The sequence below is a fragment of the Athene cunicularia genome, assembly GCF_003259725.1.
Source record: "Athene cunicularia isolate RWA chromosome 7 unlocalized genomic scaffold, athCun1 chr7_part1, whole genome shotgun sequence".
NCBI classification, from domain to species: Eukaryota; Metazoa; Chordata; class Aves; order Strigiformes; family Strigidae; genus Athene; species Athene cunicularia.
In genome coordinates this window covers 9,179,190-9,192,323 of record NW_020799107.1, presented here as the reverse complement: position 1 = coordinate 9,192,323, position 13,134 = coordinate 9,179,190, and the positions used below count along the sequence as shown (strand labels likewise).

Genomic DNA, 13,134 nt, shown 5'->3' with positions numbered 1-13,134 from the left:
GCAGCACAGGGGCTGTCCTCTTCCCCCCCCCCCAAAAAAAAAAAAAACCAAACAAAAAAGGGGGTGGGAGCGTTGAAATCCTGCCAGCTCTTCAGTGTCAGCACAGCATCGGGAGGTGCCGGTGGGTCTCGGTGCGACCCTGGGCAACGAAACCACCACAGCTTCCTCTTTTTGTCCTTTTTTTTTTTTTGTTGTTTTTTTTGTTTTTTCCTCCACACCTGGAAAAGCTTCTCCCCTGGCCCCAAGGGTGGATTTTTTGCCTAGGAGATGGGGAGCAATCGGTGAAGGTCAGCAGTGGGGACTGGTGGCGGCACTGCTGGTGGCCTTGGCAGTGCCCCGGGGCTAACAAGGAACGGGAATAAGGTGCTTTTCCTACCTAAATAAATAAATACATAAATAAACCAGGTGCCTGTCTCTGGTGTGAATCCTCCATGAAGGCTGCAGCCCAAGTGGATTGAGGGGCTGCCCCGGATGCCGCCCTTACTGCCCTGAAGGAGCCTCTCTGTTCCTGGAGACCCCCCAGTAGTGTTGACCATGGGCACCCTCCAGGGTGGCACTAGGGGTCCCAGGGGTGGGCAGGGTGGTGGTCAGCACCCTTGGTGGCGCTGCATCAGGACCACTCCAGAGCCCCTTCAGTGCCTTGCTGGCTCAGGAAGGGGTCCCCTGGAGGGACCCAGTTCCCCCTGGCTCTCACGTTTCCCCAAAACCTCCAAAATTGCACATGCCAGGCAGTGGAACAATGAGCCAGCCATTCCCCAGGCCCACCCTGGGCTGGCTGGTCCCAACTCCTGTTCCAGGACACCACAGCATTTTTGTTCTCTGCCATCTGATATTTGGGGCTTTTTTTCAGGGGCAGTCGAACAATCAAGAAAAAAAAAACCTGGCATTATTTGATAGGGAGTGCCCAAGGCTCCAAGACCATGATGCCTGAAGCCAGGAAGAGCTGAAGAGGCTTTCTGGAAGATGGTTACCGGCCTAGAATAAAAATAAATTTAAAAAAAATTAGGAAAAAAGCAGCAGGTTATTGCAAAAGCTGCACGAATTCACAAAAGTCAATTCCTGCACAAGCTGACGAGCCTCTGTCCACTGACAGGCCGCAGGGGAAGGTGACACTTTGGGGACCTATAGGAGACTTTGCCTTCTGCCATCACAGGGGGTTCACGGGGGTGCAGGATGGAGACAAGCTCCCCATGAGATTTCTGTAGGAGTATTTTGGCCATGTGTGGTGAACCGTGCCCCCTGTGGCACCCCAGCTTAGTGCTTCGGTGAGACGTGGAAATCGAGGGTGGCTGAAAGGATTAGATAAGTTACATCTGTACAAATATATATGTCAAAATACATATAAACATAAATAAACATATAAAAAACCCCAGCTCCTTATGTTCAGGAAAAAATAATTCAGTTTATTTTTCCCTATGTATTCTGGATGGGAAGAAACAGATGCTCAGGCCTTCTTGTACTGTATTTAATAGTATCCAAACTTTAATATTCTGCTCACCTCCTCTAGGTAGGCAAAAACATGGTGAAGGGATTATGCAGCAGGACTGTATGGGGATGACTGTATCTCCGACTCTGAGCTCACAGAGGCTGCTGGTAACCCAAGCCTGCTGCATGCCCCAATGCTACTTTTCCTGGCTCTCCGTAGCAGCACTCTGCATTTGCTCCGCCCTGGGTGCAGCTGCAGTGGCTTCCAGGCAAGCATGGGGAGCCAGGCATGGGTGACAGCCCAAGAAACAGGGACTACTACTCTTTTTGCTGAAGGTGATGACAGTACCAGGGTGCCAGTACAGCAAGGAGCACTCATCTTTGTTACAGCAAGCTGGTTCAGCAGTTTTAGCTCAAAAATAGAAGAACCTCTCTGATTCAATAAGCAAAAACTGGATGTATTTTCCAACCTTTCTGTTTCTGTGTTTTATTCCTTACCTTCCCTGACATTAGCATTTTGGCAGCAAAGATCTCTCACTGTGGCTGCAGGTTTAAAATAATATGCTGATCTGTGATTCATTTTAAATAGACACAGTGAAGATGAAGCTCATGATCAGGCTCTCCTCCTGCATGCCAATCCCCGTGTTTCATTTCCCTCCTTTCCTACACCTCCAGTAACATCCACAGGAGCCTGTGAAGCTGTAAGAGAAAAGGCATAGGGAAAACTTTGCAAGGATGCACCGTGCTTAAAATTTGCAACCCAGCTCTGCCACGCTAATGATGGAGACAATTCTGATTTCCTTCAGTGTCTGCAGAGAAACAGTTGGGAAGATTAAAGCATAATCGGGGAGGGGGATAAAAAAAACCAACAGTCAATGCCCAAGCGTTACACATACACTTGCTCCGTATGAAACCACACGAACATTTATTTCTATGATTCATCTATTTATAAAAGCTTGAATCAGTTCCATGGCACCTCCTCTGCGTGATCCCACAAGTGAAATGCATTTCGGTCTGTGAGGCTACGCCGAGGCCCCGGCTCGGCAGCCCCAGGCAGCGCCGGGGTCAGCGGGCGAGCAGCGGGGAGCTCTGGCACACGGCAGGCAGCACGCTTCTCTGAAGTGATTCCTGAGGTACATGCTACTCTCTTCTGAAGGATCTCTGCTTACAGATAACTGGGTGTTTGATATAAAGCTACTTACAGAAAAGGCAATTACAGCATCATATCCTTTCAAATTACCAAAAAAGCCAGGCGCACACGAGTGTTTAAAAGAAGGTGCGGTGCATTATTATTCTCAGCTGCGTTATTAGTCATTCCCTTTCAGTGCTGAAGTTACACAATTAGGTGTTCTCCAGGTAACAGTGCTTGAATTTACTTTCATCAGATCAAACAGCATCTGATGCTTCCTCACCACATCCAGATTGGAAAGCCAAAGGCAGATTTCTTTAAAAAAAATAAAATCTCCCTTTCATTGAATTTTCACAGAAATATAATATATATATATATATTGTTTTACTAATACTACACATTTACTTAAGTTACGGATTAGCTTGTATTTCTTTCAACTACTTCACACAATGAATAGAAAAAAAAAATACTGTAGCCCAAACAGGAGCTGAAAATAACAATGTAAAAATTCCAAATGTTGTGTGACAAAAACGTACTTACGTTAAATATCATCAAGAATGTCAATACCAGAAGTAGAATTTCATTTAGCACTTGCATTCTCGCAAGCCTTAGCTGAATGACTCTTGGAAAAAAGCTTGTATTGTTTCTGCTCATCAAAGGCAACAGTATTGTGATTTGGTTCACAGGAGACCATTTTATTGCCAACTTGAAGCGTTCCAAAAACACGCCATCTTTTCTGTCTGGGTTTTTTGTTTTCCTTCCCCCCTCCTAACTAAGCAAGAGTTAAAAAAAAGTGTAATTACAATTTCAATAGTGATTTCTTTTAACTTCTCAAGCATATCTCATCAACAGGATATACAGTACAGTTCAGAAGAGTAAACATTTTTAAAAGTAAGCAAACAACTTTTTCAACCAACATACACAATTTCTTGCTGTATTTATGCTGAACTCTCCTTTTAACATGGACAAGTTATGAAGTTAGTTTTCTTCTTCAGTACAACATGGACACAGGACTAGTACAATCCGGGCTGGTTTTGTTGTTGTTGAAGTTAAGGACAACTCTAGTGTGGAAGCCATGGTCCTGCCATCCATCTCCCTTCATCATCTCGCATAGCGCTTAATGTAATCTTCAACTTTATTCCGAAAGTCCTCCTAGAGGAAAGCACAGCCAGAATTACCCCAAGCATGTCAGAGAGGGACTCACGTAGGACTACAGTGGTGGTGGATTCCCACGTTAGCACCAGCAGGGCCAAATTTCCACCGAGCTCAAGGCCCGCCGCTCTCCCAGCACACGTTTGTGATGTGGTGCATGAGAAATGAGGCAACCGTTTGAGTCCTTGCAGACGTCCATGCTCCACTGGGGATCTCCTCTGGGGACTGAACTGAACAAAGAGTTTGCCATCGCCAGCTACCAGCATGGGTGCAAACAGATTGCATCTGCCGAGAGGCTGGGTCCCAGCTAGCAGCACAGCAAAGATCTGGCCACAGTTTTAGAGAAGGAAGAGAGGCTGTCCCTACAGGGTAGAACAAGCAAGACCACCGCAGGAACGGCTACAAAAGCAGAGCACCCAAGGCCAACTCCATCCCAAATACTCATTCTGGTCTCCCCCTAGTACCTGCATAATATCACCGCTAGCAGGTAACTAAGCACAATAATCAATCACTACTTGTGGGGTTTTTTGTCATTTATTATAGCCTAGAGAATTAAAAATTCATCATCCAAGTCACTCATTTATTAAACTGGTTCAAAGGGACATGCTTACACCTGTAGCTCTCCACAGAAAAGCCATGGGACTATTATATAATCCCTGCATCTCTGGAAAAGCACACACTTCTGGTAGTTTATAAAGCACAGAGATGCTGAGCAAGAGAAATTCTGACATACTTTTCTCATAGGATACTTGTCCAAGCCAGGATGTCAGTCAGATGCTACATTCCCGTCCTGTTACTCTGAGTCTGAACCTTGCCTCATGTGCTTACAGTCTGTAATTAAATATGTTCAATACAAACACACCAAGTGGCCCGTGCTCCAGATTCAAGTGGGGGGGTTCAGAGCAAAGTGCTTCTTGCTTGATTTCCAGCTCTCAGTTTTGCATGCTGGCTAGAATATGAAAAGCCAACATGTACAACAGATGAAGAGGTTTTGAATGCGGTGCAGTCCTGGCGCAGTGGAGCTGCCTGGAGAGCAGGGGCCAAGGAAGCACGGAAATCCTCTACCCACCATGCCAAGGCTCTGCTTTTACTAGGAAGGGCACAAAGTCTTGTTAGCATGACCTGAGGGATCACAGCAAGGCATAGTCTTGCTTTAAACAACGTAACTTAGTAGCTCCAGGTTTGCTGCTACATAAAATGATGCCCTTCGAACGCACACCAAGTGTTCTGGTACAGTTCATTCAGCAAAGAGCTAAATAAAACCAAGTTTACAGACACAGCAGCAGCTCGAGAGTTTAATGCCCCCTGTAAACAATGATTGTTCATTGTTCAAGGACTTTAATGTCGGGTCTTTTTTACTTTTTTATTAACAGTAGATAAAAGGTGAGCACCACGATATTCACCATGACTTTGTACTAATATTGCTAATAAGTCCTGAAGAGCAGCAAGTAGTTGCTTTTAACTGTGAAGCTTGTTTTAAAACTGGGAGTAGAGCTGTCTTCCCTTGCAGGAGCATGCAGTAACCCATTCTGAAATCTGAAATATATCATCAAATACTTAAAATGGAAACAGAAATTGTCAAAGCTAAAAAGTCTGTCCTCTCAGCTAAAGTTGCCTATTTTTATCTTGTCTACAGCAGCTCTGCACTCCCCTTTTTAAAGAAATTTGGATTTCCCCCATGTCTTGATTAGCATTTAGCTATACACTGCCACTATTTTTTTGCTAGGGATTACACCAGAAAAGCAGCAGTAATATAGGCTTTTTGCTACAGCTAGCCTTGGAAGGCATCAGTATTTCCTTGGCCCCAACACAAGCTTCAAACGCTTCCCGATCAGCTCCCTTTGGATTTGGTTTTCTGACAGAAAGGATAAACGTTATCTATCTCATGGTTGAAGTCCCAAATCAAAGGATCAAAGAACTATAATCCATCAGAAATTTCGTCCATGATTTTGTTTTCCATCTGATAAACTGCATCACAGAGATATCCATGAACTATATGCAAAGTGCTCTGAATCTCAAGCTTAGAACACAGTTTTAAGGCCAAAACGATATATCATAGCTGTGGAAACAAAAACATAAATGCACTTTAGGGAAAAAACACTCGCACAGATCTGTGGTTTGGAAGATATAAAACAAGACTGGCTGCCTGCACTTCTTAGGAGAAAGGAGAAGCTATTTTGGCACAATATGGCATCTGCTAAAGGCAGTATTCTGTGTAGTGACTTTTAAATCTGCTGCAAGCACACCCGTTTCCATGCTCATAGAACCATACAAGTGCTAAGAAACTCATGCTACAGAGCTAATGCTGTCTTCATGCTAAATAATATTTCAGATACTGGTCAACTTCAATCCTTCGACAACAGTTACAGTAGGCAAGTATCACATTAAAGTGTTTTTGAGTAACTACTTATAAGCAACACGTCTGGTTAGAGAGGTTCCCAGATCTCAGGCTGCCTCAGGCAAGGAAAATCTCTAGGTACCTTGAGTCTTTCAAATATCACAAGCAAAGGAAAAGTGACCTTGCAAATTCGTTTTCAGTGCTGATACATTGTGGACTGTGTTGATGCAAACTAGAACAATTACTCATAATGGCAAATGATGCTGGAAACCTCTCATTTAGTGGTTTATTATGGTTGTTTTCAGTATTATGGACTGATGGCTCACAGCAGCCTGTCAGCCTGTTCTTGGGCAGTCACAGCATCAGAGCATGTTGATCACAACACTGTTGCTGCTAAATGAAGCCTTTTGGACTCATCATGTTACTGGGATATAAAGCTAAGTAAAAGAAGGTAAAAAGACCCACCTTGGCAATACCATTAATCTTTTAGAATAACCAAAACAGCGACACCTGCTAGTAGTTTTTTGCTTCTTTTGCAACCATCCAGGGTCACTAACACTCTTAGTTGCAATGGCCAATTTAGTGGAAAGCAAATTAATTAACCAAGGGCTTGACTATATGTTATTTTCTACTATTGTGTTTCTCAGAGATGGGTCACTAAAAGAAATTGGGCATAAAGCTAAGAAATACCACTGGAAATGCAACAGGGCCAACTACATCTCTGCTGTATCTACAATATCTAAGAGCAGTGCAGTACAGACAGCTCAGAGCATCCTCCATGTTTTCACCTGTAACTTTACAAGGTTTTCAAATAGAAAGATGGCCTCTCAGCAGTGACTTAACAGAAGCAGGACCTCAGGGCAGAAGGAAGGCTCCAGAAATCCATGTTGTCACTTAGGCTGACTCGCCAGATGAAGGAACTGACAGTGTTGGCAAGAATATATTAACACGGTACTTGCTGCATGTGAACCTGGTTGCTGAACAGGAGGTTCTCATCCCATAGCTGTAATACTTCATCTTCACATGCCATATGGCTTAACAGCTCCTGATTAACAGGGGGCACTTCTCTATGTGCACATCTGCTTATGTGCAGTACTGAATAATCAGAAGTAAAAAAATTTAATCAGAGCAGCACATCTTCTGCATTATAAAGAGGCGCACACCAAACCCTGCCTGGAATGCTAAGGGAAAGAAGAGGGACTCGTTTCACAGTGAGTGGAGCTGGAGACACGCCGTTCACCGCACACGTGGATGCTGTGTGTGGAAGCACCCATTGCCGTGCGGTATGTATGCACCCTGCTACTCTCTGAAACACAGCCGTGCATTTTACCCTCTCAACTTCCCATCAAGGACAGGTGCTACGTGCCAGCACTTCCAGAAACATGGGCTAGAAGGCAGGTTGTGCAAAACACCTACTTTTTTTAAAAAAACCCAAAGCCTACCCACTTGAGTAGAGCTTCTTTTCCTGATTCTGTGAGTGACTCTGAGGAACTGTATGCAGCCCTGAGACAGTGTGAGTGCCCTGAGCCCCAGCCATCCTTTGCCACCAAGACAGACACTGATAAGAAAAAGCATAGCATGTCCCATGGTCTTGATGCTGAGAGGGAGAAGAGTCAGGTGTTTTGCTGCTGGAAATCCCCCACCATGAAAGCAGTTCGTGGCAACGACCATTTATCCTGCCACAAGGCTCATCCAGCTGATGGTGGTGGCTTTGCGTCGTGGGGCTCCTGCCACATCCCAGTGCTAGCTGGGTCAGAGGCACAGCTGCCTGCCTCTATGCTGAACCAGTTTCCCATATCATCAGAATTGTTGGGCCAAAGACTCATGAAGGCGGAGAGGGTTGACTGTTATTATGATGTTTTACTATAAAAGCATTGATATTATAATGCATTAAACTTCAGAAACAACTCAGCCAGCCGTTAAGCCCTGATATGCCACCAGTGAGTGCTCGAAATACCACCCGGAGGAGCTTTTCAAAGGGGAAATCCAATTTCAAACTACCATCATTTTCCCTTCATCAGTCTCACTGCACAGTATTTCTTTCACAGATTTCAAGACAGAAGACAGATCTAGTAAGAGACTGGCAAAACTGCCCTTGGGTTCTCTGGAGGTGTGCTGGGTGGTGGGGAGGAACGAGGCTTGGGTTGGGTTTCTATTTGGAAGCAGTATCTGCCACTTTATTGCGCTTAGGATACAAGGCTTGTGCTTGGTGTTAAGCCAGGAGACAGGCCTCCTCTGTGCACAACGGAATGACGTGATTCAGGGACCTAAATTAGGCCCTGGCCTTATAGGCAGTACGGGAGATAGAAGCTCAGACATTGCCAGTATCCCCTTAGCACAATGGCCATCCTGTCACACAGCACTGTAATGGGATGGACAGCACAAGTATCATATTAGACAGTTCTAGAAATGCCTTCCCCGTATCTTTTAAAGGAAAACATGGGTATATGATGATCAGATGGGAATAGGAAACTAATAAAAATGTAAACAAAACAAAATAGTGGAACTCTAAGCATACTCTAAAAGAGCACAGCAGGTCCTCTCCCAGCTCCAGCTGGACGCTAAGAGGTACAGATGAGCCCAGATGCAGGTCCATGGGGCCCTGCCCCTCACGGCACCCCTACAGCTCCCAGGCACTGGGCTGCAGCATGTCCCCCCTGCCCCACCTCCATGTCCCTGCCCTATCCCAGCCTTTACCCTGGATAAGCGAGACCTCGGTGGAAGTCCAGCTCTGAAGGTGCTCAGTTCTCACACTCATGTATGAGATGAAGCCATCTAAACCCATTTTGGAACAGATCCAAAGGAGCTTTGCCCTGAGCTGCAGGGAGGTGGGAAGGAGAGGAGAGCAACACATGAGTAGCCCCGTGGGAAGTATCTGTTGCCTGGGTAATGCTGGACAAATCACCACTTCATTTGATGAGAATCACAAGGAGACAATCAATCAAAAGTAAATTCAAAATCCGTAAGTGGGTGAAGAGTATGAAATACAAGCCATGACATATTTCACAATACCATTAACTGAAAACTGGGTTACAGCACAGACCATAAAGTTAAAACATATCCCACTGAACTTCTGGATGCATTTTTGTACTTAAAAGTTTTGTTTATACAAAGAAGTTTAACAAATAACCTTAAAGCAGATAAATATATATATATTTTTAGGAAGAACTCTGGCCAAAGACATCAATTTCAAATAATTTAACTGATGTCATGATTTTAAATTGTACTGTATGTTCTTACCAGACAGCACATGTGCAATGATTTGCATTAAGAAAATATTAAAAAGCAAATTGTTATCTAATTAGCTTTAGATGAAAAAAAATACTGGCTGATGTAATACTAAAACAATTCACTGATGAGCTGCTCATCTTAAAAACATGTCACACTGAAATGAGATTTAAAAAATATGGCAGACTATACAAAGTTGTTACTGCAAGATATTTTACATTGAAGTCATAAACAACCCCAGTACCTGGCCAGAGTGGTAATTTATAACAAATTATGCATCTCTAAGGAGCACTTGGGGAAGAATATATAGACAATTATGGAAACAAAAGGAAAACAGCTACCCCAAAAACCCAGAAGAGAATCATGGTCCTCAATTTGTAAAAGCATATTGAAGCATGTATTCAAGAAACTTTTCAAAAACTGGGATTTGACCTGATTTGGCACCTCTAAGAGAGAAGACTATTTTTTCAACAATTTATACTGCACTGAGTTGTAATGATTAACTGCTTGTCTACTATTAAGCTTTTTTAATTTGATACAGATGATCTGCTCAGTTATCCAAAACAAACACTGTACTTCTCTGTGACAGCTACTAGAAAAGTTTGTAAAAGTTGTGTCCTGGTTCAGCTAGGATAGGGTTGTTTCCCCAGCAGTGGGGAAGGGGCTCTAAACGGGTTATTCGAAACCATGCTGACATCAGGTCCATGCACCAAGCGCGGGAAGGGTTTCGTGTGTGGCTTTTGTTCAGGAAAGCACGCGCGGTGGGCTGGCTGTGTCCCTGGCGGTATCTCTCTGTATATCTTTTGTCTTGTTTACTGTTATTACTGTTTATTGTTGTTGTTCAGTTTACTATTCGTTACACTGTTGTATTAAACCTTTCCTTATTTCAACCCCAGGGTTTGTATCTCACTCCCTGCCCCGACCGGTCCAAAGGTGGGGGAGGGACAATGGTGGTGTGGCCTCGGTCCCAGCAGGGCCTAAACCACCACAAATTGTAATGCAAACTTCAAAAAAAAAAAAAAAAAAAAGATTCCTGAGATAATTTAAAACGAATGTATGCATAAGAATTACACAAAAAAACCCAAAGCAAGCAGATTTAGCTCATTATCCTTAATATACCCACTACCGGTAGCACTTCACACACTGCAGTATTTGGGCAAAGATGTTCTTCCTACTCACAGTATTGACCTCAGTTTCTGCCCTCAAGTACCTTGGAGACCAGAGACTATTCTCCCCTCTTTGGGGGCTTGTGTTGACAAGGTTGAAGGCCACACTGGCCAGTCCCTGCAGGAAAATGCAGTGTACCACATCTGTCTCTCCATCATGACTACAACCACTCAGACACTGTGACAAACCCTTCCTGATCCATCTTCACATCGCTTAGATTTATAATTCTGTAAAATTCAAATGGAGCCAGAAAAAGATCACAAAAATGCTCAGTTGCTCCTGCCCTCCCCTCCTTTGTGTTAAAACAATGAAATAATAAGAATGTACTATTGTAACAGAATACTAGTTTATCACCAAGGTTAAATTCCAAGCAATTTGTCAGGAAAAAAACCCTGTGGTTTTACTTAAAGTGCAGTTTAGTAAAGGGATCTTGTGAGCACCAGGAACATGATATTACTCAGCTCCAGCCAAAGCTTTAGGAGGAGGATATAATAAGTAGGTAGATTTACCCACTAGCCTTGTGGATTATATTTAAAGTGACCTTTTCTTTCTTTTCCATCTTGCAGGAAATAATGAGTATTCATGCCCATCAACCCCCACACACCCTCTCCCATTTAAAAAGGAGCTGAATGAAACCTTTGAGTAATAAAAAAATCTCAAGTATGAGGTGTTTTTCCAATTCATGTTCCTGACTTGCTATCATTTCCCTGTCATTCTTTTTTTTTAGCTCAGCCTCTACACCATCTGAAGAATTTTCTACACCATCTGAAGAATTTTCCAAGCTCTGTAATTAAATTTTAGTTCTATGAGGAAAGAGAAGAGTAGGGAGTGAAAAACCTATCCATAGGTGTCTCCCACATGCCCCTGTGCCTAGCAGGTACAATCAAAACTACATTAATTTTCACGGCTCATGTTCTCTACTACAGATTTTGACTTGACGACATCAAGCAATTCTGATTTTGCAAAATGATGAGAAAATGCTTTAGTAGATCTCTCTGGTAGCTTAAGTCCTAAGGGAAAAAAATGGTGGAATTTTGACTATGGGGAAAAAAAAAAATCAAAAAACCCAAACCTGCTGGTTTTATTGCAACTATTTGGAAAAAAAGAGCATTGTGGGGAAGAAGAAAAACACTAAGTTTTGGACTTTTTTTTTTTTTTATAAATATCTGTACATATAGGTAGGTTATAGAATTGATGTGAAAATTAGTGACCTGCCTGCCAGGACACTGCTCTAGGGAGAAGCTGAAGATGTGTTGCAAAGATATAGCGAAGTATGAGCATGCTGAACATGAAGCAGCACATCCATTTTGTTGGAGATTCTCAGATCTTAAGTAGGAACCATTTCCCTCATGCTTACGCAAACTTTCTGTTGTTTGGCAACGAAGGAAAGATAAAGGGAAAAAAAGCACTCTCTGAAGTTACTGGGAGAGGAAAGGACTGTGGATTAGGAGGCAGGGTGTGAAAGCTGCTGGCATAGCCAGGGATAACTGCATCTAAATCCCACCTGTGCAACGGAGAGGGAACGGAGCCAGCTGAAGAGGGCAAAGCAGCTTCCCAAATAAAATTGTTCCCTAAATCAAATACGATGCAGGTCTTGACACACTTGCCAAATCTGCCCTTTGGCTTATGGAGCAGCTTGGCTGGAGACAGGTGGTGGAGACTTTGAGTTCTTTGGTCATATGGTCGCGGTGCCAAACGACTCAGGATTTGCCCTGACTGTGACTGATTTGATTATTACCATTTACAATTTCACCCAGGTTGCTGAAAACAAAGACTACCTCCTGTGAGTTAAACCAGGGAACATGGAGGTTGCTTGGTCACTCAGTGCCTCATGTCAGGCACTTGTTTCCCTGTTCCTCCAACATTCCTGGGGTCAGCCCAAGGCTGGCACCAGGCACACTGGCTGTCTTGTCAATCCAGTTATTGGAAAGGGTTATAGAGAGAGCCCTTCAAGAAAATTACCTGAATCATCCCAATTACACTGATGTTAACCTCCCCAGTCCTGCAAATGCACTTCCACCCATGAGGATGCCACTCATTCCCAAGAGAGGTTATGTCCTCAGGATCCAAGATCTTAATGGATAAATTGCAAGCGTAGAGGAAATGGGAGCTGCCTGGGTCTGGCAAGAGGGTTTTTGCAAGTCATGCTCTACTCAAGTCAAACAATGTTCAAATAAACCTGACCAGGCATGTGAGGCACATGGGGAACTCAGCTCAAAGAGGTCAGGACTCCTTGTTTGCATTCAACAACCCTGCTGTATGTTCCACTTTAAAGCTATGCATTTTTCTAAAGAATGAAAAGCAAAAGCTTTCCATTTAAGCCACTTAATTGCCTAAAGCATGTAATACAAGAACTTTAAAACACCTGCATTTCTTCCACACTTGTATCATTACCTCAGCAAGTTAAACCATCTGCAAAAGCTTAAACAACTTTGCTGAACCTGAAAGAGGCTCCATCCCTAATCAAAGTGTTATGAAAGATGGATAATGGTTTCTATAAATACTTCTAGCATTAGAAAAGTAATGTTTTTCCTATTTACATCTGTTAGCACAATTAGCAGCTGTGCTGTTGTTCATTTGGACATGCCATTTAATGTACTTTATGCTCCCTGGGAAAAGGCTTCAAAGGCTGTAACATGGACAACGGAACATAAAACGGGGAGGCAATCCAAGAAAAACCCCAGTGCAGTTCTCC

At 43.4% G+C, this 13,134-nt stretch overlaps 1 protein-coding gene across 4 annotated transcripts in view; it reads right to left on the bottom strand.

Moving 5' to 3' along the window:
- Positions 1–1,447: 1,447 nt before the first annotated feature.
- The window catches only part of UBE2F (ubiquitin conjugating enzyme E2 F (putative)), an 87,696-nt gene continuing 76,009 nt past the window's right edge, over positions 1,448–13,134 (bottom strand). Inside the window, exon 9 of one of the 4 annotated variants that reach the window (XM_026852504.1) lies at positions 1,448–2,124. In XM_026852504.1, the coding sequence (XP_026708305.1) occupies positions 2,089–2,124 (36 nt within the window). In that variant the 3' untranslated portion in view covers positions 1,448–2,088. Of the gene's footprint in view, positions 2,125–2,323; positions 3,707–13,134 lie in introns of those variants that run through there. The other 3 variants (XM_026852502.1, XM_026852503.1, XM_026852501.1) reach the window with 3 other exon arrangements.